Here is a 24,653-nt window from a genome sequence, read left to right as displayed (position 1 = left end):
TTACAATGTTTATTTCTTTTTGGTGGATTCTTCCCTTGAGTATTATGAAGTGACCTTCTGGGTCTCACTTTATGGCCCTTTTTTTGAAGTCTAATTTGTCTGATATGAGTATTGCTACCCTCGCTTTTTTTCCTGTCCCTTTGCTTGGAAAATTTGTGTCCAGCCCTTCACTTTCAGTCTGTGTAGGTCTTTTGACTGAGGTGGGTCTCTTGTAGGCAGCATATGTGTGGGTCATGCTTTGTTATCCATTCTGCTATTTTATGTCTTTTGATTGGAGCATTTAATCCACTTACATTGAAGGTTACTACTGATAGGTAGTTATTCATCGCCATTTTCATACCTATGTCCCTCTCTTTCTCTCTCTCTCTTTTCCTTCTCTTCCTTAAAGCAGTCCCTTTAGCATCTCTTGCAAAGCTGATTGGGTGGAGGTGTATTCTTTTAGACTTCTTTTGTCTGGGAAGCTCCTTATTTGGCCTTCTACCTTGACTGAGAGACTTGGTGGGTAAAGGAGCCTTGGTTGCAGGCTCTGGTTCTCATTACTTGGAATATTTCTTGCCATTCTCTTCTGGCTTGGAGCATTTCCATTGAGAAGTCAGCTGCTAACTTTATCGTGGCTCCCTTTTATGTTACCTATTGTTTCTTCCTTGTTGCCTTTAAGAGTCTCTCTTTGTCTTGGAATTTTGCCATTTTAATTATGATGTGTTTTGAAGTGGGTTTCTTTGGGTTCCTCTTGACTGGGGATCTCTGTTTTTCATGGATTTGTGTGACTTTTTCTCTCTTCAAATTAGGGAAGTTTTCCATCATTACTTTTTCAAACAGGTTTTCTATCCCTTGCTCTTTTTCTCCTTCTGGTATCCCTATTATAGGGACATTATTACGTTTCATATTATCTTGCATTTCTCTTAATTCCTCTTCGTTCTTTCTGAGCCTCTTTTCCCTTTCTTGCTCTTTCTGGTTGTTGTTTTCTACTTTGTCCTCCAGCTCACTGATCCGATCTTCTGCTCCATTGATCCTGTTTGTGATTCCCTCTACTGTGTTCTTCAGTTCAGAAATTGTATTCTTCGTTTTCTCGTGGCCCTTGTTGATAGTTTCTATTTTATTTTTCACGATGATATCATTTCCAGTGAGTTCATTGTAGTTTCCCTGTAGTTTCTGGTTGCTCATTGTGAGCTCATTGAGCTTCCTGATAACCATTGCTTTGAACTCAATATCTGATAGTTGAGTTGCCTCTATTTCCCTTAGCAATCTTTCTGAGGCTTCCTCCTGTCCTTTCATTTGGGGATTGTTTCTTTGTCTTCCCATTGTTTGTGAGACTCTTCTTGTTAGCCTCAGCTTCTTAAATTGGTCTGCTCTGGCTCTCTGGGTTTATGTTGTGAACTTCTAAGGTGGAATATCTGTGAGCTTCAATGGTGCAGTCTACTTGATGTCCTGAGCACACTGGTCTTGGGCTGTATTTTAAATTGGCTCTGTGTTGTCTTTGGGTTTTGATTGTTGTTGGGTCTTTCTTTGGTGGGTTCTTCCCACCAGCTGATTAACTGAAGGTCACTCTATCCACTACCTCTTGTATTTTGTTGTGCTGGTGTGGGCAGGTTGTGTTGAAGTTGTTTCTTCTGTGTGTCAAGATTTGAGTATTCTCTCTTGTTCTTGTTCAATTGTTTGCTCTGGGTAATTTCTCCACTATTTAGCTGAATTTCCAGATAGGTCCTAGATTGAGGTTAGTGTGGCTTCCACTCCCTCCTTCACTTTCTTCTGTTTTAATCTGGTAGTGGTTCCTTTGTTGTTGGGTTTCCTCTTCCAGTTGGTATCCTGGTGTTCACAGCTTCCACCTACTCTTTTTTATGATCAGTTGGAGGGGGAAGGCAAAATGGTTTAAAACAGCAAGAGTGTATTCTATTATATTTACAGGAGCAGCCAGTAGAGAAGAGATAGGAGATCCTTTGGTTATGTATTGTGTTAACCGTGATACTCCACAAAACTAGCCACTTTTTAGAAAGGATGGAAAGAAGATAAGACTCTTCTTGGGGAGGGAAGGATTGTGAGTTGGATCTAGAAAGCAGTGAGGTTGTGGGAGGTCAGATTCTGAGGGAAAGTGAGAGTAAAGGATAGTAAATAGTTGTAGTGTGTGACAGAATAGAGTTAACCACTACAGTAATAGAGTTCAGGAAACCATGAAGTGGGCTAAGATCTTGGGAGGGGTTTTGTGTAGTATTTACAATTGTATAAAACAGCTATTATTTACAATAATATTAGAGCAAGAATCATATGACAGAATCTGTGTATTCTGGATAATAAGAATAGGAAAGTCAGACCTTGAGTAGTGTGCTCATGAAACACAAGTGAAGTGAAGGACAATAATTTAGCAATACACTATGATAAGAGAAGAGGGGAAAACTTTCAAATGATATAATATAACCAGCCAAGCAAAGAAGACTAAACAGAAAGAAGAGGAACACAAAAATACTATTAAAATAAAAGATGTAAGAATAATGAAAAAATAATATAAATATGCAACAACTTGCAGGTTCTCTGTAATAGCAAAGTGAAATTTGTCTCACTGTCTCAGCTGTTGGGATGACCCCTCTTTGGGTCCAACTGTGGTCTTCTCACAGTTCCATGTTTTTTTGTCTCACTTGTGGGTATTTTTAAAAAAAAAAAAGAAGAAGGAAGGAAGAAGAGATAAAATTTGAAAGGCAGAAGGAATAAAACAATAAAGAAGGAAAGAGAGAAAAAAGGAATTGAGACATAAAAAAATAATAAAAAGCAAAAAGTAAAGAAATACTTAAAATAAAAAATCCTCTTGCTGGTTTCCAACTCTCCAAACCGGTTCTGGTGGTCTTGCTGGCTGCAGCAGTCTGAGGGGCGATTAGTTTCACTTTTCTCTCTTCCTGATCCACACTCAGTCAGCCTCAGTTACACACTCTCCCCAGGGCTAGCCAGGCGCCTCTCCTTGGGGCTTTGGGTGTGGGATCCAGGCCTTCCTCAAAGCGCCCTCTCCCCAGGGTTACATGTGTGGGCTAGGGGTCCTTCTGCCACTTTCCTCAGTTGCAGGCACATGAGCTCAAGCAGGCTGCCTCTGGTCTCTCAGGTTTGGGTGCGTACCCTTACCAGGGCTATGGGAGTGCATGCAGGACCTTCCACGCCACCTCAGGAGTGCTGCCTGGCTGAGCTGGGAGGAGGCCGGAGTGACTAATGCAGGAGAATTCCCCAAACAGTGTATCTTTTTTCACTTTTTCTTTTTGAAAAATTCCTCCTACTAAAGCCTGCCACTCTGTACAGCGGCCTGGCCTCCCACACAGCCCGATTCTCCAACCAGATTGAGGACTCTCAGGGTCAGGGCCCGTCACAGTTTGACTCTCAACTCTCCCGAGCTGGTGTCCACAGACTCCGTGGGTGCTCACAGCCCCTGTATGTTTGCCACTTAGTCCTTATTCCCCTCTCTGCGACTTCAAGCAACCAGGTCTCTCCTGGTGCTGCTCAAACCTTGTTTGGCCAGGGTGGGAGCAGTTGATCCAGCTCTCTCCCAAGAGCCCTGTGGCAGACTTGGCAGGTGCCAGGCCTGGGGCTGCAGCTGCCCTGATCCTCGGGACCTTATTGTCCTGAAGCACTCTCCTTACTGTCTGGTTTTTTAATGTCAGCTACAATTTTTGGTCTCCTATTTTCATATATGTTGCAGTACTGTTGGCTATTTGCTCTGTTCTTTAGATCAGCTAGGTTTTTCTCCCATGTATAGGAGGGAAGTGGAATCTGCTCCCTCCCTCCTTGACACCATCTTCCTCCCTTTTAAATGTTTTTAAATAGTAATTAAATAGTCTATATTTCCTAATTTTAATTTAAGATGAGCTCTTCACTTTCACACAGAAACTGGGATAGGATAGAGAAGGAATATGAGTTTTACTTGACTGAGTGTTCAGTGGTGATGGGGATCAGAGGTGTACCCCATATCTAGGTTCATAGAGATAGTTCAAGGTCCCTGAACTATTACATTTTCTTTAAATGAGAGCTCATTCCTTAGAGTTCTCCATTATTTTTCTTGATTAAATCAAACCCATAAAACAAAATCCATTGTTTCTGGTTTGGGTTTCTTTAAATTAGAACAAGAAGTTAAAAAATATCTGTAAATGAAGCTAAGTACAAAATTTTAGATTTTTAAATTATTTCCCTCAATATTTTGCAGCTATTCTGCCCACACATAGGATATCAATTTTCACCAGAGCATCTACATTTAATTTATACATGAAATCACAGAATTAGCTGATGGTATTAGAAGATAAGCAGCTGAAAGTGTTCCCATCACTAGGGACTCAGAGCACAACAGGTACACTGCAGCCCATGGACCCAGATGGCCTGTGCCCTTTTCTGGAAACAAACTTTTATTGGCACACAGCCACAACATTCTGTCTTACATTCTGTCTGGCTTACATTCTGTCTACAGTAAAGGCAGTCAGGTGTGCAATGCAAAGCCTGAAATACTTCCTATCTGACCCTTCACAGAAAAAGTCTGTTAATACCTGCTTCACAGGAGTAAAAAGCATGGAGTAACTGAACATGCAGTGACCTGAAGGTCCATTAAAATAATTTTGTGTTGGGTTTGCAGAAATGCAAACACATCTTCCTTGTTGCAGCCCACACCTCAGTAATGTCACCTGTGTATCTGTAAAGTATTGGCTACAGTAGAAACCGACTTGGACAAGCACATCCCTTTCGGAGCTCCACCAATGGCCTTTCCACTGCTCAGTCCCTAGCTAGTGTTTGGGGATTGGGGAGGAATCAAGTGGCTTCTTTCCTGTACATGAATGACATTTCCTCATTTGTTTTCATTTACCTGTGCTCTTGTTCTTTCAGTGCAAGAAGCTCATGAAGCTGCTGTACTTGCTCCTTTTCTTGATGAAGGGAAGTTCGCAGTAAGCTTATTTCTTGGTCAGCAGCTGCAGCTTTGAGTTCCACCTCTTCAACAAGTCGCATCTGAGTAGAAGACACACAATTACATTCTTCAGATTCCTTCTGCTTCTATTTTAATACCAGTTACCCAAAGAAAGTTCCTTTTAAATAATGGAACCTAGTGCCCAAATTGATTTTCAAAATGTCATAGGAGAATGATGCTGTGATCACATGAGGTACAGCCTCAGACGCATCAGACACACTCTTGTTTTCACATACAGATCTTACCCAAAATCCTCACTCAGAAAGGTGAAATAACTTCAGAACAAAACAGAAATAGGCTCAAAGATACAGAGAACAGGCTGACAACTGTCAAAGGAGTGGGGGGCTGATGGATGGTATTAGAAAGTTGAAGGAATTAAGCAAAAAACAAAACAAAAAGAAACAAACAAACCTCATGGACAGAAAACAGTATGGTGATTACCAGAGGGAAAGGGGGTAAAGGGGATAAGTAGTGAGGGAAGGAGGCTTGACTGTGTGTGGTGAAAACACAGTACAAAATACAAATGGTGTAATATAGAATTGTACACCTGAAACCTATATAATTTTATTAACCAATGTCATCCCAATAAATTCAATAAAAACATAAAAGAAATATTTTGGGGTACCATCAGGTACCCCAAAGAGACTTTAAATACCGGCTCTTGGAACACAGCCCAACAACTTGCAATATGTCCACCAAGTCTTCTGGTTGCCTCGTGAATACCAATTGCTTTAACTCAGAAGTAACTCCACAAACTAAACTGCCATACTATTTAATTCTTGCACACTCTAAAATCTCAGTCTACCATATAACCAGAGTTGTTTCAGTACACAGCCAGGATTGGGTGTTAACTCAGTGACTAACAGACAGAACAGAGAAATACCTGGGCCGCTTGCTGCTGTCCTTTCTGCCTCTCCATCTTTTCTAATGCTCTCTCCAGGGCTCTCAAGTGTCTGATGTAATTTTCTTGCTGATCTCTTGCTTTAATTAATTCAATAGTTAGTTTTTTAATTTCATTTTGAAGTCTGTGAACCATAATTTCGAGTTGCACTTTGGAATTTCTTTCTTTAAAAATAATTTCCTTTAACCTAAAGTAGAAATCAGACATGTACATTATACATAAAAAAGGACAAAAACTCTCCTTTTTTTGTGTATAGTCAACATCAAAGCTCACAGTAGATAAGAAGATTTGAAGCATGTTTCTAACTCATCAAATTAAAAAAAAAAAGGCTGAAAAACAGAAAAACATGTCTCTTGCCCATTCCTGAAACTAACATTGTGTCAAAAGGAAAAACATTCTACCTGAGTTAATGAAACTTTATCTTATGTGAACTTTATTCAATTGCAAAGCTTTACTTAACATTTGTTTCAGGCACTGTGCTTGGTGTGGGCTTAAAAGTCAATAGCATGAGCCCTGGCCGGGTGGCTCAGTTGGTTGGAGCATTGTCCCATACACCAAAATGTTGCAGGTTTGGTCCCCGGTCAGAGTACATACCTGGATTGCAGGTTCAATCCCCAATCAGAGTGCATAAGGAAGGCAGCCAATCAATGTTTCTCTTCCTCTAAAAATCAATCAATATATCCTTGGGTGAGGATTAAAATAAAAAAATAAAATAGCCAGTAGTATGAATGAGGAACAGCCTGTTCCTTCAAGGAACTCTTGCTGGCTTTACTTGGAAGACTTACTAATCTGTCTGATGCCTGTAGCTAGAGGGCTGAAATAAATGTGGCCTGAACTCTTTATTTATGCAACAAGTTGATGAAGCACTAAATCTTTAAATACAATTAGTTCAATTTGAACTGAAACCACATACACCATAGGTGGCAAACACAAGGCTCTCGGGCCAAATCTGGCCCTCCACCATGTTTTATCTGGCCCAGCACCTTGTTTCTGCCCAGTGGCAGCACCAAGCTTTTTGCCCTTGGTTAAGGAGTAGTTACATTTATACAATCCTAAAATTACATTTGTCCCTTTGAAGGCAACCATGGGGCTGATGTGGCCCCTAGTGAAAATGAGTTTGACACCCTGACATATACTGTTTTAGTCTCACTACACTTGGTTTAAACAAAGGTGTTCCAGCTGTCAGTTCACTGTTGTTTGGGTGATAAGCTAGCTCCAGGTGTAGACCTTCCCCTCACCTATTTGTGGTGAGTAGAGCAAGGCTATGGATATCTTTCTTTTCATTTGCATGTTTATGTAGTTCATCAATATAATCCATAAGTTTCTTTTCAGCTTGTTCAGCTTTCCATCTCTTCTCTCTCTCCTGGTCTAGTTGTTCAACAAGTATCTGAAAGAAAATAGTAGTGTTATGTGAACTTGGAAAAGTTACCTAATCTCTCATTGTCCCAATGTTCTCATTTACAATACGAAAATAACAGCATCTCATTCAGAGGGCTGTGAGAGAATTAAACAAATTAAGGTAAGTGAAGCATACATAACAGTGACCATCACTGAATGACGACTCAAGAAGTGTTAGCTGCCACTACTACCATAATGACAATTACTGTTGTTTCTCTGAACATTAAAGCCTCTACACTGGAGAATAAAAGGAGGAAATCAATAGCGTGAAAAGTGAGAAATAGCTTAAAAAGCAATTATGATATTGGAAGAGTGCACGTTTCACTCAAAACCAGTACTTCACAAATAAAATTAGGGTAAGTTAATAAAATCACAAAGAAATCAATGTGTACTAAAAATTCTTAACACTTGAGAATGATTAAAGCAAATACTGAAGAATTTTTAAATCCTTAAATGCCTCTTAATCTGGAATCCATGGGTCCAAAACTGGGTTTTGGGAGAGTCTCTGACTTTACACACATTTTGTGAGTGTGCATAAAAGTAGACTTCTCTGAGAAGACCAATAGATTTCCTTAGATATTTAAAAATGTCCAAGGCCCAAAAGTTAGGAACCACTGCTTAATAAACAGGAATTTGAAAATTTAAATAAGTTTCTTCCTCCACAATTATTTAAATCAATTTCACTGAAATCTGATCTTAAATGAACATGTGATTTCCATTCCTTTATAAATTATTAAAGTACTAATATCACACAAAATCTAGAAACCAGGAAGAAAAAAATAAACTAACCACTCCAATAGAAATGCATACAATCTTTTGTGCTTATAAAAGCACAAAATATTTTTCTGAGATTGACTTCATTTAAAACTATTCACATTAGCCCTGGCTGGCATGGCTCAGTGGGTTGAGCATTGGCTGCAAAGCCAAAGGTTGCCAGTTCAATTCCTGGTCAGGGCACATGCCTGGACTGAGCACCTGGTCCCCAGTTGGGGCACTTTCAAGAGGCAACCAACAGATGTTTCTCTCACACACAATGTTTCTCTCCCTCTCTTTCTTCTTATCTTCCCCTCTCTCTAAAATAAATAAATCTTTTTAAAAAGAAGATTATTCACATTCATTTTTCCTCAATCTCTTGAATCCTACCCGGTACGTGTTGTCTTCAGGGCTGCTGTTGTCAACTTTAATTAGTTCTGTCTTCTGCTCTTCAGCTTCCTCTAATCTGTTACAGTTTGCTAGAGATGATCTTATATACAATTCTTTAAAAAAAGGCTGTTTCATTTTACGATTATAACTGCAAAGAATAAAACATAGACAATAACCCAGAGAAATGGGCAGTGTTTATGTCTTTTACAACAGAAGGACAATCTATCACAGATAAAGGGAGCTTTCTGTATAAATTTATAAGAATATACTGACCACATCTGAACTGGCAAGGCTGAAACTTATATCACTGGCATTAGAAGAGTAAAAAAATATCAACCACAAGATAACTAAGAAAGAAGCCAGAACATTAACTTCTGTGCACCTTATTTCAATTTCTAAAACTGAAACACATACCTTATAAATGGGTTGTTGTTTTTATTGTGGTGCTTAATAGTCTGAATTGTTTTGGAATAATATGGGATTTTTGATCTTCTAGGAATTTTTCTATTACATTCTTTTCTGTTTCCATAGTCACTTTCAGAAGTCATATCTGTGTCTCTTTTTGGTCTCAGGTCTTTCTCAGGAACATTATCTATTAAAGAACTAGAAGTCTAGAATTGAAAAACCAACATGGTTTGTTAAGAGGTTGATATGGTATAAAAGACTAAAATTTGCCCTGGCTGATGTGGCTCAGTGAATTGAGCACTAGACTTTGAAGTAAAGGGTCTCTTATTCAATTCCCAGTCAGGGTACATGCCTGGGTTGTGGGCCTGGGTCCCCGGTGTGGGGCATGTGAGAGGCAACCACACATTGATGTTTCTCTCCCTCTCTTTCTCCTTCCTTTCCCCTCTGTCTAAAAATAAATAAATACAATCTTTAAAAAAAAAGACTAAAATTTGAGATCTCCTAAAATATAATGACCTTTTACATGATTAAGGGTTTATAAAGTATGTTTGGAATTAAATACAGGGATTCTGCCTCTTGTATGACAAGTAAGTTCTTGTATGACAAGGTTGACTCTCTCACGGTAACAATGATAAACTCTGGGAAAAATACAAACAAAACCATGAACAAAAACTATTTGGAGGCCCTAAAAAGTGAACAAAAATAGGTTTATTCTAGAGAAGAGTTGACACTTTGGAAAATAACCAGAATGAGGTATTTCTGTCTTTCTGGTATTTAGCCTGAGAACATATCACAAAGCGTAGTTCCATGCAGGGGTGTCCAACCTGCAGCCTGCAGGCCACATGAGGCCCAGGGTGGCTATGAATGCAGCCTAACACAAAATCGTAAATTTACTTAAAACATTTTTTTTGCTCATAGTTTTCATTAGTGTTTGTGTACCTAATGTGTGGCCCAAGACAATTCTTCTTCCAGTGTGGCCCAGAGATGCCAAAATGTTAGATACACCTGATAAGAGTCTTAAATTCAGGTGGAAAAACTAGGTTTCAGGTTCTAAATAGTCAGAGGACAGTACAGAAATGGCAAGAAGTCCCATAAAGGACAAAATTCAGCAGCCCAAGAGACAAAATAATAGTTCAAATCAAAGCAAGCGAAATGCTTGCCACAACAAAAATACTGAACTCTTTGGAGACTCATAACAGTATCAGGTCTCCATAATGTAATGTTCACAATATCAGGAATAAAAGCCAATGACACTCACCATAGGAAGAGCCAGGAAAGTATGACCTACTCTCAAGAGAAAAGGCAATCAATGAGACCTAACCTGGGGGAACCCAAATGTCCAAATAAGAGATGATGACTTTAAAATAGTAATCATAGCTCTGCTCAATGATATAAAAATTATGCTTGTCATGAATAAAGAGAGAAGAAAATTCAGCAAAGAAATACAAATTATTTTTAAAAAGAGAATTTCATAGTGAAAAATAAAATGTCTGAAGTAAAAATTTACTGGCTGGGCTTCACAGAAGAATGAGTTAACAAAAATAAGAATACATGAACTTGAAGACAATTCAGTGGAAATTATTCAATAGGAAGACTACAGAGGAAAAAAGTTGCTAAGATACATGTTTACCGTCTCAGGGATCTATGGTTCAATATCAGAAGATCAAGTGGGATCTGAATAACAGGGGGAGAGAGAATGGGGCATGAAAATATTTGAGGAAATAATGTCCACATTTTCCTAAATGGATAAGGACATAATTTAAAGATTTAAAATGCTCAGAGAAACAAACCTTAGGCCGGATAACATGAAGAAAATCATCCTTAAGTGCAATAGTCAAACTGCTAAAAACCAGGAGTAAATGTTAAGAAAGTTAAAGGGACAAATAGAAAAGACAAATCCACAATCATAGTTGGACATTTTAATATCTCACATACAAACAACAGAACTCAAAACCAAGTCAGTAAAACATGAAACATCTGAAAATACTATCAAGCATCCTATCCTCATGTCACAACTGCAGGACACACATACTGTTCAAGCACACAGATAATAATCCACCAAGATAGGTGTATGCTGGACAATGAAAGAGGTCAGAGCAAATCAAATGACAGATATTACCCAGAATATGTTCTCTGACAAAAACAGAAGTAAATAAGACACTTCAAAATAATTCTTGGATAAAGTAAAAGAGCAATTGGACAATATTTCTAGCTAAAAAATAAAAGAATAATCTGTCAAAAGTGGCTCAAGCAGTGCTTTAAAAGAATATTCATCATTTTAAATGATTAAATTAGAAAACATGTCCAAAATCAATAATGTAAGCACTTACATTATGAAGATAGAAAATGGAATTTAATTTGGTTTCCAGCCAAGATGGAGGGGTAAGTAGATACACTGTGCCTCCTCACACAACCAAAAGAAGGATAACAACAAATTTAAAAACAAAAAAATAAGCAAGCAAAAATGCCAGAAAATTGAACTATATAGAAGTCCAACAACCAAGTAGTTAAAGGAGAAACATTCATTCAGACTAGGAGGAAGGGCAGAGATAGGCAGCCAGGGTAGAGAGGACGTGTGGCAAGGCAACGGCTGGCGGTCTCACTTTTTCATGTGGATAAACAGGAGGAACAGTGGGGAGGGAGACAGACTGCTCAACCCCGGATTCCAGTGCCAGAAAAGAAAGCCTCAAAACCTTTGGCTGTAAAAATTTGTGGGAATTGTGGCAGCAGGAGAAACCCCCAGACTCACAGGAGAGTAGCTTGGAGAGATCCACAGGGTCTTAGAATGTACCAAACTTACCCACCCGGGAACAAGCACCAGAAGGGCCCAATTTGCTGTGGGTAGCAGAGGAAGTGACTGAAAGCCAGCTGAGAGCCAAGCAAGAGGCATTGTTCTCTCTCTGGCCCCTCCCCCCACATACGGTGCTGAAAGGAAGCCAAGTGGGTTGCCTTGCCCTGGTGAATACCTAAGCTCCATCCCTTACAATGTAACAGGTGTGCCAAGACAAAGAAATATGGCCTAAATGAAGAACAGAGCAAAACTCCAAAAACAGAACTAAGTGATGAAGAGATAGCCAACCTCTCAGATGCAGAGTTCAGAACACTGATAATCAGGATGCTCACAGAAAAGGTTGAGCATGGTTGCAAAATAAAGGAAGAAGTGAAGGCTATGAAAAGTGAAATAAAGAAAAATATACAGGGAACCAACGGTGATGGGAAGGAAACCAGGATTCAAATCAATGATTTTGAGCAGAAGGAAGAAATAAACATTCAACCAGAACAGAATAAAGAAACAAGAATTCAAAAAAATGAGGATAAGCTTAGGAACCTCTGGGACACCTTTAAATGTCCAACATCCAAATCATAGGGGTGTCAGAAGGAGAAGAGCAAAAGGAAGAAATTGAAAAATATATTTGAAATCATAATGAAGGAGAACTTCCCCAATCTAGCAAAGGAAATAGATTTCCAGAAAGTCCAGAGAGTGCAGAAAGTCTCAAAGTTGGACCTAAGGAGGAACACACCAAGGCACATCATAATTACATTAGCCAAGATTAAAGATAAGGGGAGAATCTTAAAAGTAGCAAGAGAAAAGGAGACAGTTACTACAAAGGAGTGACCGTAAGACTGCCAGTTGATTTCTCAAAAGAAACTTTGCAGGCAAGAAGGGGCTAGAAAGAAATACTGGAAGTCATGAAAGGCAAGGACCTACATCCAAGATTACTCTATCCAGCAAAGCTATCATTTAGAATGGAAGGGCAGATAAAGTGCTTCCCAGATAAGGTCAAGTTAAAGGAGTTCACCATCACTAAGCCTTTATTATATAAAATGTTAAAAGGACTTATCTAAGAAAAAGCAGATGATCAAAAATATGAACAGTAAATGACAACAAACTCACAACTATCAACAATTGAACCTAAAAAAATACAGACAAAAACAAACTAAGCAAACAGCTAGAAAAAGAACAGAATCACAGAAATGGAGAACACATGGAGGATTATCAGTGGTGAGGAGGCAGAATGGGGGAAAAGGTACAGGGAATAAGAAGCATTAATGGTAGGTACAAAATAGACAGAGGGAGGTTAAGAATAGTGTAGGAAGTGCAGAAACCGAAGAACTTATATATACAACCCATGGATATGAACCTGGGAGGGGAATGCTGGTAGGAATAGGGGTGCAGGGCAGAGGGAAATAAAAGCATGAAAAAATGGGGCAACTGTAATAGCATAATCAATAAAATAAAATCATTTTTTATTTTTACTTAATAAAAATAAAAAATAAATTTAATTTGAACAAAAAAGCTAGAAAATGAGTAAATTAAAAGCGGAAGAAATAATAAAATGTAGAAATTGACAATTTAAAAAAGGTACATATAATAAACAAAGTTGATCTCTGTAGAAATCAATAACACCTCCAGCTAAATTGACTAAGAAAAATAAAGAGTTGCCTTAGAGTTAATAAAGAAATTGAATTCATTATTAAGAACCTCCTAGGCCCAGATGATTTCGCCAGTCAACTCTAGAACATTTAAGAAAGAAATAATTCAAGTCTTACAAAAACGCTTAGAAAACAGGAGGAAATGGTTCTCAACTCATTTATTTAGGCAGCGTTAACATATAACATTAAAACTAAAGACCCTACAGTAAAAGCATAAATCAATGTCCCTCATGAGCAAAGCCCAACAAATTGAGTTCAGGAGTATATATAAAAATATAATATGTCATAATTAAATGAGGTTTATGCCAAAAATGCAATGTTTAACATTAGAAAATTAATCAATGTAATTCACCCTATTAAATGAATACAGAGGAAAACCACATGATCCCTTCAATAGATGTAAAAACATTTGAAGAAAAAAAATTCAACATTATCAGAAAATTCAGCACATTGAGAACAGAAGTAAATTTAATTTGATGAAGAACATTTTTGCACAACATGCAACTAACATCACACTGAATGGTCATATAGACAGACCATGCTCTGGAACCAGGAAAAGTGCCCACCCCACCATTTTTCTTCACACTGCACTGGAGACCCTAGCTGTTGCAATAAAGCAAAAAGGAACAGCATAAAAATCAGGGAAGAATAACTAGTCTCTAGATGATTGTTCATGCAGAAAATAATAAGAAATATATAAAACAAGGACCAGAACTAATAACTTTAGCAAGGTCACAGGATACAAATTAAGTATACGGGAATCAACTACATTTTTACATACAAGCAGCCATCAATTGGGACACAAAACTACATAAATTATTCAGTTACAATCATGTTATAAAACAAAATTCTTAGGAACAAATTTAATAAAAGATGTGTAAAACCTGAATGTTGGAAACTACTGCTGAAAACAATGAAATGAATCTAAACAATAGAGATATGTTCAGATTTAAGACTCAGTATTAAGACATCAACTTTCAAGAAACATACAAGCTGATTCTAAAGCTTAAAGAAATTCAAAGAATCTAGAATACCCAAAGTAATTTGGAAAAAAAAAAAGAAAAAATTGGAAGACTTACATTACCAGACTTTGAAAAGTACTGTGAAGAAACAAAAATCAAGACAGTATGGTTCTGCCATAGGATCAAAATATGGATCAAAGAAACAGAAAAAAGGGATCAGGGATAATTCTGTAGTTTGTGAGGTCATGTGATTTTTTTCAACAGAGGCATCAAAATAACCCAGGAAAGAAAAGCCTTTCCAGCAAGTGGTGCTGGGAGAACTGAATATCCACATGGAGAAGAGCAGATTCAACCTTGCCTCATCGCAGACACAGACCTCAGTGCAAAAGTAAAACCATAGCTTTTTAGATAATAACACAGGGGAATATCTTTGTGAGTTGGGGATACACAATAGTTTTAAAATTCACAGAAAGCAATAATCATTAAAAAAGATAAACTGGGCTTCAATAAAATAAATGAATATGGAATTCACAATTTGAACAAAAATATTCATAAATATTTGACAAATATCTGACATTAGAATGCAGAAAATATAATGAATTCTTTCAACCCAGTAATAGACTAACAACTCAATAAAAATATGGGCAAAAAGTTTGAAAAGACACTTCACAAAAAGTTTATGAATATTCGATAAGCCCATAAAAAGTGCTCAACACTGACAATCATTAGTGATATTCAAATTAAAGTCACAATGAATACCCAAACATACCCAGCAGAATGGCTAAAATAAGATCAGTGCTTACACCCACACTGGTGAGGATGTGGGAAACTGGACAGTCACTTCTACACTGTTGGTGGGATTGAAATGTACTGACCATTCAGGTAATCTCTGGAAGTGTCTTATCTAACTGTATACACACCTAGCCTAGAATCCAGAAATTCAACTTCTAGCTATTTACTGAAGAAAAATGAAGACATAAGTTCACAAAAAGACTTGTACAGTGATTATCATAAACTGAGAAATAACTCATTGGAACCTCAAGAGGTTAATGTAAAATAAATGCTGTTATTCAATAGAACAACAGCTGTTGTTACTCAAAAACATGTTGTTATTCAATACATTCAATAGAACACTACACAGCAAAACCAAACTAGGGATAAACATATTCTGTGCATTGGTTTCAAGGTCATTGGGTAGGGTATCAGGAGATTTGGGATTGAAGCTCAATTCTATCTTACTAACAAAGAACTCTTAGATAAATTCCTGGGTTTCTTTTCCATGTAACAAGAACACTGACATATTAACTCCTACCAACTTGACTGGGTTGTAGTAAGAATGACATGATAGTGCAAGAGAAGCTACAAAGTTTACTTCAAATTTAACTTAAGCTGAAATATTAGTTTTGACACTGGTCAAAGAGTTGGCCATTAGACAAGATGGAGAGGAAACCTGAGGAAATGAAAGAGTCAAAAAGCTTAGCAATATGTCATCAGTGATGTCAAAGAACATTATGCCAGCACTGTTCCCCAGCTCTATCACTGTCTCCATCTGTAGCCCCAAATGAAATAAATCTCTGGGCTCTCTGGCATGAAGAATCCCTGCAGTCTCAGTCAGTCACTCACTCACTCACTCATCTACAGCAGATCTTGTTTATTTAGCATTATTAGTGTCAGACCTATGAAAATAGTTCAGGATGATTAAAAACCCACCGAACTATAAACAACCCATAAGCATTTTGTTTCTCATCCCCACCCTATCTTCAGAAAAAAAAAACATTAAATATTAAAATTATAAATTTGGAGGTAAAACTGATATTTGACTAACAGCCTAGCCTTTCTGGCCTATCCATAACCTTTCTACCCTATATCCAGGGAGGGGATAAAGTAATAGTCTGCTGCGTGCTGGGAGGTGTGGTGGTCAAGACAACATCTGCCTGTCAGAACAAGATTGTTGGAGCAAAAGCTGCAGACCCAAACAGCAATAAATTCTAGGAATTGTAGTTCATCCACAGGTTCAAAGATTCTAAAGTCAGTGTAAAGGGTAAAAAAGAATGAGTATCTTAGGGAAGTAGAGATTAATTTGGGGAAGGTCTACTGGAAATAGAAGTTGAAGCAGAAAGTATATAAATGAACTTGAATTCAGCTTTGAGTCCCAGAAGTGGTTTTGACCACCAAACAACTGAAGAGATAGGAGAGGTCAAAAGTGACTCATAATTCCCCATGTTAACAGACATAAATCCAAAGAGTTCTGTTTCCTTCAGTTTGAAACAATATAGGTAGGTCATTGGAAATAATGTGAAGTACAACAGAAATTACATAATGAAGGTTTGAAGGAGGATGACAAGGAAAATGAGGGAAGAAAGGGTGTCACCTTTTCCTACCACTAGTACTATAACAATTCCATTTCTAGAAAAGACAAAAATATGTATACACATGGATGCAGCAAAGACACTCCTAATTGGTCTACTTGTACCGATTTTTTGTTTTAAATTTTCTGAACTACTATTTATTCAACAAACACACTGCTTAGAAAAATAGAAAAAATAGTTACTTCATTAAGAAGCTGTAAAAACTGATCATCTAATTTCTGAAGTTTCATCTCATTCTGAAAATCGCCTTCATGATTAACCTTCTCTGGCTCAGAAGATGGACACACAGACATAAAGGACGGCAAACCAGTGTCAGTTGGTGTACTGGCAAACTGATCCAGGGGGGCCATTTCATCGATGGGGGCTGTTTCCACTGGCATGATGTCAATGATCTAGGACAGACACAACCCAAATCCTTAACATTTGTATTTACTAGTTAAAAGCTGAAGTTACCTTCATATTAGGAAAAAACCCAATACTGTACCTCGTCTTCACTTATATTTAGGGGAGAATCAGATGAAACTAAATTATCCAAAAGACCTTCAAAACACTGTAGACTCGATGAATTTATTTGTGACAGATTTACTGGTTCACCAAATATGTTCTTGCAATCCAGGATCCGAAGCTGTGGCAAGGTTTGGAGCATAACTGCTCTGTACCCTTAGTAACAAATCATTTAAAAGGAAAAGTCAGGCATTAAAAAACATTAATTACTTCTAGAATCAACTTGACTCATCAGCTACCAGATGCATCACCTACAGCGGCAATGTTGTACTATAAAATATATCATAATGACATAATTTAATTTTGAGGCACTTGGTTATCAAATATAGCTGTCTAAATATAATTAATCTGTTCACACTGTTTTTCTTTTAACAGCAATTTAATTTGTCTAAATGAAACAATTTATTTGCAACTATATTTTTCCAAATACATAAGAAGTTACAAAGCTTAAGACAAATAAAAGCAGGTTAGAACACCAGTTGCTTTGAACACTGTTAACAAAAATTTGAACATTGTTAGTTGTTCCCACCTGGTACACGGCAGACGGGATTATCCTCGCTATCCTTCTCCAGAACAAGATTCGTCAGGAAGTGCAAGCCCACCACACACTGAAGTAAATGATGAATGCTGTCTATGCAGTTACTGTGCAGGTCAATGTATCTAAGTTTATGTTTGATTCCATGAAGGGGCATCAAACCTGCAAGCCAAAAACACCCTGCTAATGCCACAGCAGCAACTTCCCCAACAGCTCACTAAACATCTGTATGTGGGTTCTATTTCGAGAGGCAAAGCAGTAGCATGAATGATGACTCGCTGTGAAAGCTGATCTCATGAGGAGGGTTCAGATGAGTCAACTGTTGTTTTTAAAGAACAGAAGTTCTTGGAGTCTGGTTCTCTTCAAACAAAACAAATGGGCCTCTCTAGGCCACACAGGTACTTACAGAACAGCATAAACGATGGCTCCAGGCTCCTTTTTCATAAGCAGACACTAACTACACTTCAATTTCTGGTTTGGGCATAAAATACAAACAGCAACCCTTTGATTTAATTCCCTGGTAATATCTGTAGCCCCTGCTTACCTAGTGTATGGTGATGCTAGGAATTCCATCTCTGGGCAGCCTCTGACTTGGCTCAGCTGTGGTGCCCCTGGGCCTTGCACCTTGCCTGTGTACCCCCGAAGCACTGGCTGTTTCTCTATTTTGCTTGCTAGTCCATTTTGTTCATTAGATTCCACATATGAGTGAAATCATATGGTACTTATCTTCCTCTGACTAGCTCATTTCACTTAGCACAATGTTCTCCAGGTACATCCATGCTATCACAAAGGGTAAGATTTCCTTCTTTTTTATGGCTGCGAACTATTCCATTGTACCACAGCTTTTATATCCACTTCTCCACTGATGGGCACTTGGGCTGTTTCCAAATCTTGGTGGTTGTAAGTAATGCTGCTATGAACATAGGGGTGCAACTGGCTGTTTCTCTCCTGCCTCAGAACTTGCTTCCAAGTGGAGCTTGCTGAGCAACAGTGCAGCATCTAAGTGTGAGGGCAACAATGCCTGCAGGGCTCCCTTCAGTCCTAGAGAAGGGATGTTGTCAGTGGACCACTGCCCCAGCCTCCCTTCTTCCGGAAGGCCCACCATGTCATGTGTCGGGGTCTCCAGCCCCAAATCCTGATTGCTCCCCCACCACACACGTCTAGCAGACTTCTCAACACCTCATTTTTATATTTTCCTTCCCAATCATCCCACATCTGAAAGCAGTCCCATCATCCGCCTGTGACTAGAGAAAACTTGTGTTCATTATCTTTGACACCTTTTCCTTCATTCCCTAATCTTATTCATCAGCAAGTCCTGTGATGTCTATCTGCAAAACATATTTACCAATCTCCACTGTCTCCACCCTAGTCCAAGTCTCCTTCATCTCTCTTCTGGACACTGGAGCAGCTTCCCACTGGACACCTGACTTCCATTCCTATACTTCTAAAATCCACTCTCCCTCCCTGAGCAGCCAAAGTAACCCTTTAAATACACACAGTATGTCACTTGTTTAAAACTTCCAATGGCTTCTTATTGTACCTATGAAAACAAGTAAACTTCACTCTTTGCCTAGTTCCTCATCTTTCTTCTTGCACACAAACCCCTTACTTGTTGTGCTCCAGGCACACTTCCTTCAGACCCTCTATCATGGCAAGCTTGAGCAAGCCTTAGTGTCTCTACATGCTGTAGCATATAAACTGCAATTATTTATCAAGGTGCTTCTGAACAAATAAAATACTACCATTCTAAAAATCATCTATTAGAACTTCTAGAGTGGACTACTACATTTTCTTCATATTCCTTATCATTATTAGTCACAAAAAATGCACTTTCACCAACATACAGTTGTTTAACCACTGCTATGACTGAGATATAGAATTTCTACCACCCAAACTGTTACAGCCCTATGTAACAATTTTCTCTCCCTATCTTCAAGCCCTGACAACTAATGATCTGACTCCTGCCTTTATAACTTTGCCTTTGTCAGAATGTCATATAAATGGATTCATACAGTATAGCCTTTTGGGTCTGGCTTTCACTTAGTATAATTCTTTCTAGATTTATCCATGTTGCTTCATGTATCAATAGTTCATTCCTTTTTATTGCCAAGTAGTATTCTATTGTGTGGATACATCACCATTTATCTGTTTACCAGGTGATAGATAGTGGGTACTTTCTGGTTTTTGGAGATTATATATAATCATAGAAACATGATGATATGAAAAGCTACATAATGATATAAATACTCATAAGTACAGGTTAGATTAGACATATTTTTATTTCTCTTTGGTAGATGCCTAGAGTGGGACTACATGATATGATAAGTTTACATTTAACATAAGAACACTTCAAACTGTTTTCCAAAGTACTTGTACCATTTTGAACTCTACCAGCAACTTACATAACTCCTAGCTGTTCCACAACCTCACCCGCACCATGTGCTATAGTTTTTAAAGCTACCTATTCCAGTAGGTGTGAAATGGGTCTCACTATGGTTTTAATATGCATTTCCTTAGTTACTAAGGATGCTTTTCATGTGCTTACTTGCTATTTGGAAATCCTCTTGGGGAATCATCTGCTCAAATATTTTGCCTATTTTGGGTGGCTGACATGATCTTACTTTTCTTCCTCACTACAGTATAAGCCCTGTAACAAGAACTTTATCTGTTTGATACGATGATTTTTAATAAATATTTGTTGAGTAAATAAATGAACTAGCTTATCCAACATTCACATTTTTCAGATAAGGAAATTGCATCCAAAAAGTAATAGCTCTACTCAACAGTATACAGCAGTGACAGACCTACAGCCAATACTCAATCCTAATACTTTCACATCTTTGGAGAAAAACGTTTAAAAAATTAAAATACTACTGCTACTCAGACTTAAGGGTAGGGATAAGATCATTTTATTTTTTTGTATAGTAAACATCTAATGTTGGGTAGCATTTTTCTAGCAGGGAGAAAACAAACAAATGAATAAGGCCGTTTCAAGTATTGATAAAGATTACAAGATAATTAGAGGAACTGAAGGGTCTAACTGGTTATTTGAAGAATAATTATGAATGCTAAAGTCAAAAAGAAAAATATATATATTCAGTCTTCAATTAGCCATAGCCTTTGGGATGCTATACACATATACTGTCCAATATGACAGAACAACCATAGGTGGCTTTGTAATCTTAAATGAATATTTTATTAAAATAAAATAAAATGACAAATTCAATACACATATACTGTTCAATATGACAGAACAACCATAGGTGGCTTTGTAATCTTATATGAATATTTTATTAAAATAAAATAAATGACAAATTTAATTCCTCAGTGCACTAGTCACATTTCAAGTGCTCAAAAGCCACATCTGGCTATTGGGTATCATCCCAGATGGCAGAGATATAGAATATTTTCATCACTGTAAAAAGTTCTATTGGAACTCTTCCTCTCTCTATATATAACAATATATTCATTAATTATCTAAGACTAAAATATTATTTCCCCCAAATGAGGTCCTTCTTATCCAAGTATTTCTGTTATGGATCACTCTAGTTTTTGTTCCAATTTTTCATTCAGCTGTAGCTGTGGCACCAATACATTCTCTAGATGAGGTTTTTGGTCAAAAATTGGACTATTCAGATTTTTGACATGCTGAGCTCAATCTAACTCACCACATGTGACAAATATTCACCATTATATAAAAATTAAGCACATCTACTTACCACTAAGATCATTTATGTGGTTATAGGATAAATTCAGTCTAGTCAGATTAATTAGTGCTTCAAGCCCTAAAATAAAATAAAATAAAAAATAAAATAAAACTTTTATAGGTTTCAAATAATTAATTAGAGCTACATAATACTATAATTCTAGTTTGCACTCTTTTGAAGAGTCTGTACAGTCTCAAATTAAATAATAGTAAAATCCATTTTATTGGTATTTTACAAAATACTCTTAAAAAGACTGATAACTTTGCTAGAAGTAAAAATTTTATACAATAAATTTGAGTCAGTTTTCAAAAGTTTAATGTTCATCCCATTCTTTTGGGAAGGAAAAGAAATGGACTTAAATGATCTTCCTTATTCATGTAAGATTACATGAAAATCACAAACCTTCTATTCTTGTGATCAAATTGCAGGACAAATTTAAAGTGCGTAGTTTTGTCAGTGTGCTTAGCCCTTCGATTTGATTTATTTGATTAGATGACAGATCTAAGTGTTGCAAATTCCAAACATGATCAATGGCTTCGATCTTCGAGATGTTGTTGCAATGCAGATTGATGGCATGGAGGGTTGAATCTAAGGATAACTCTGATATGCTATAAAACAAAATATGTGTTATCAAAAACAAGTAAAAATGGATTTTGAAATCATGACCAAAAAATTAAAATTAACCCAACAGCATGTCAATAAGTGTGACCTCTACTCACTCTATAATGAAATCCTTCCTACTTGTAGTAGCCTTGAAATGTCTCATAAGGTATAGTAATTTGTATCACAAACCAGCATTTTGGACCATTTACATAAACAAGAAACCCACTCAGCAGAGGCAAGTAACCCTGGGCACTTCTAGCTTCTCTATGCAAAATCATCAACACCCTGTAAAGGCATCAGTGTAAAAGCCCTGGATCCTAACAGCCCAGCTCAAATCTGCACTCTACCACTTCTGCAGTTATTTGAGTAAATGACTTAACCTCTCTAAGCCTCAGTTTCCTCATCTCATTCAATTCTTAAAATTCTTAAGAGTAGGTATCATAAGAAAACTAAAGTTTACAGAAATTAAGTAATGTGTCCAAGTTATTGTAGTTATTACCTAACTGAGCCAGTATAAATCCAGATTTGGCTCTGGAGTTTGTAATCTTACTTCACTGTCCACAATGGCTACTTAACCCAGAGTGTAGTTAATTTCTAAAAAAACCCACTAGGTATTGCTATTTCTACTGAAAAAGTGCCTATATTCCCTCTTGGACATTTGAAGTGTACCACCCCTAAATGGAAATTATCTTTCATTCTCTCAATTATTGTCATTTAAACCAGAACCTCTCTGAAGACAGCAGTTCCAGGAATATAAACTATTACACATAGTTGAGGGGAGTTGGATAGAGGTACAGTCAGGAACCAGGACACACAATGACATGTCATCTGTTCCATGTTCTGTGTACCCTTGAATAAAAAGATGCAGCATTTCTACAAGTCAAATTAGCAATCTCTACAGGTATGACTGAAATTTTCCCAATTATCTAGCATCTGTCATTTACTGAGCTATTTTTTAGTCCAGACTTTATGCTATTAACATGTGCTCTTAATGACCATTTGCTTTCTGAAACATCAGAGTTTCTGGAAATTAGTATTGTACAGATCATATGGCAGAGTAGAAAAAGCAGACAGGGAAATTAGAAATAGGTGTAAACTCGAACTCAATCGCCCATCGGGTGCATTAGGCTGGAAAAGTTATTTATATTCTCTGGGTCTCAGATTTGTCATTTGTAAAATTAACACCTTGCAGAATTGTTGTTGAGGACCAGTGATAATATATGTAACATGGGCACACAGATGACATTCAGTATATAACAGCTGCTATTAAATATAAATATTCCTTTGAAAAAATGTCTTCCTGGGGTCTTCTGGCAAATTTTAGGCCAGGATCCAGGGCAAGATGCTTTAGTTATGAGCAGTCAGGCTTGCAAAGGAACAGCACGTGCAAAGGAACAGAAGAGCAGAGGCTGGACCTGCTATCATTCAGCCCGGCAAATTAGACAGTTGGTGGGAAAACGGTTAAGAAAGAAATCTGGCTGAACAGCTGGGCAGGGGCCAGTTAGTAACACACAGAAACGGCCAGATACGCCATGCACAAGACTGGGCTGCACCAAAGAGGGAATCGGGGACCTCAATAGGGTTAAACTTAGTACTTGCAAAAAGCATGAGGGCACAAGCATCGTGGGGCTCTGCAAAGGAGGAATTGGAACCCAGGGAAAAAAGACCCCAGGCACAGCCAATGAAGGGGAGGTGAACGGGGCTCCTCAGCTGCCGGTGGCGTCAGGGTCAAAGAAGGGACAGCGCTAGGACAGGCAGGAACAGCGGAGATGGGGGAACTGGCAAAGCAGGGAGGATGCCAAGTGTCTGCCAAAGACCAACACGTCAGAGGTTGGAAGGGGAGCGATTCCCGAACCTCCGCGGGCACTTTCGGAATAAGTCCCAGGTCAGACGCCCGTCCCCAGAGCCCCCTTCACCTCCGCAGGCCTTTGTCCATGCAGCACAGGTCCCCGTAGCTGCTGTCGCCATCCTCATTCTCTACTTCCGCCTCCCCTGGTGCCTCCATGGACGCGGAGCTGTGTTTCAACCGGCGCCTGGCTCTGAGCGTGATCGCCGGAACAGGCCTCCTGGTGAGCGTAGGGGCGGCCTGCGGGGCGGGGCCAGGGCTCCCCCTAACCGCCGGCTGCACAGTCCCGCCCAGTCGATGCCGCTAAGCCGGAAGTCGAGGCTGGAAGTTGCGGCCTCCACGTCAGAAGCTTCCCTTCCTTTAACGGCAGACTTTGACACCAGGCCTCGAACTTGTCTTAAAGCGGGCAGCTTTTGGTGTGCAGTGCGGGAAACAAATGAGTCCTTTATTTGGCTCTTCTGTATCTTTTCTTCGTGTTGCTGGCACTGGCTTCTGGAGACGGTTTCACAACAGCTTATCTTTGCTGACCTAAAGTCTTACACATGCAAAAATTGGCCTCCACTGGCCACTGTTAACGTTGAAGATGCCTTCTAACGCCTGGCCTGCCCTCTGCAGCAGGAGACAGGGAGCCGATTTTTGCCCTGGGAGCTTTCACAATTCAGTGGGGGAAACAGTCAGATGGGGTGAGCACTGATGAAACGATGTAGGGGTGATGTAGTCTCTACCCTGATTGAAGGAATGAAAGTCTTATAAGCCTGACCATGACTCCTTACTTTCAGTAAAATTACAAGAATTTAACCTAAGCATCCTTAATGGAAAGAATGTACAATGACATCCTTTCTTACCATCAGTTCTGCAAAATAGTTATTTCGTCCAATGGTAACTAGAATGCTTGTGCAAGCATTATTTTACAGGCCTTTCAGGT

At 38.4% G+C, this 24,653-nt stretch overlaps 1 protein-coding gene across 2 annotated transcripts in view; it reads right to left on the bottom strand.

Annotated features, from left to right (window-relative positions):
• LRRCC1 (leucine rich repeat and coiled-coil centrosomal protein 1) overlaps positions 1 to 23,979 on the bottom strand; it is a 42,167-nt gene extending 18,188 nt beyond the window's left edge. The window contains exons 1-11 of one of the 2 annotated variants that reach the window (XM_045849475.1): positions 23,799 to 23,979; positions 21,682 to 21,887; positions 21,292 to 21,357; positions 17,567 to 17,734; positions 17,018 to 17,193; positions 16,716 to 16,925; positions 8,778 to 8,974; positions 8,364 to 8,511; positions 7,061 to 7,209; positions 5,805 to 6,009; positions 4,823 to 4,962 (exon numbers count right to left, since the gene is read on the bottom strand). In XM_045849475.1, coding sequence (XP_045705431.1) covers positions 4,823 to 4,962; positions 5,805 to 6,009; positions 7,061 to 7,209; positions 8,364 to 8,511; positions 8,778 to 8,974; positions 16,716 to 16,925; positions 17,018 to 17,193; positions 17,567 to 17,734; positions 21,292 to 21,357; positions 21,682 to 21,887; positions 23,799 to 23,887 — 1,754 coding nt within the window. In that variant the 5' untranslated portion in view covers positions 23,888 to 23,979. The remainder of the gene's footprint in view (positions 1 to 4,822; positions 4,963 to 5,804; positions 6,010 to 7,060; positions 7,210 to 8,363; positions 8,512 to 8,777; positions 8,975 to 16,715; positions 16,926 to 17,017; positions 17,194 to 17,566; positions 17,735 to 21,291; positions 21,358 to 21,681; positions 21,888 to 23,798) is intronic. The other variant, XM_045849474.1, reaches the window with a different exon arrangement.
• Positions 23,980 to 24,653: the final 674 nt, after the last annotated feature.

This window comes from Phyllostomus hastatus, unplaced genomic scaffold (genome assembly GCF_019186645.2).
Source record: "Phyllostomus hastatus isolate PE091 unplaced genomic scaffold, TTU_PhHast_1.1 phas_contig_65, whole genome shotgun sequence".
NCBI classification, from domain to species: domain Eukaryota; kingdom Metazoa; phylum Chordata; class Mammalia; order Chiroptera; family Phyllostomidae; genus Phyllostomus; species Phyllostomus hastatus.
The sequence above is the reverse complement of the archived record's forward strand: the minus strand, read 5'-3'. Positions and strand labels throughout refer to the sequence as shown.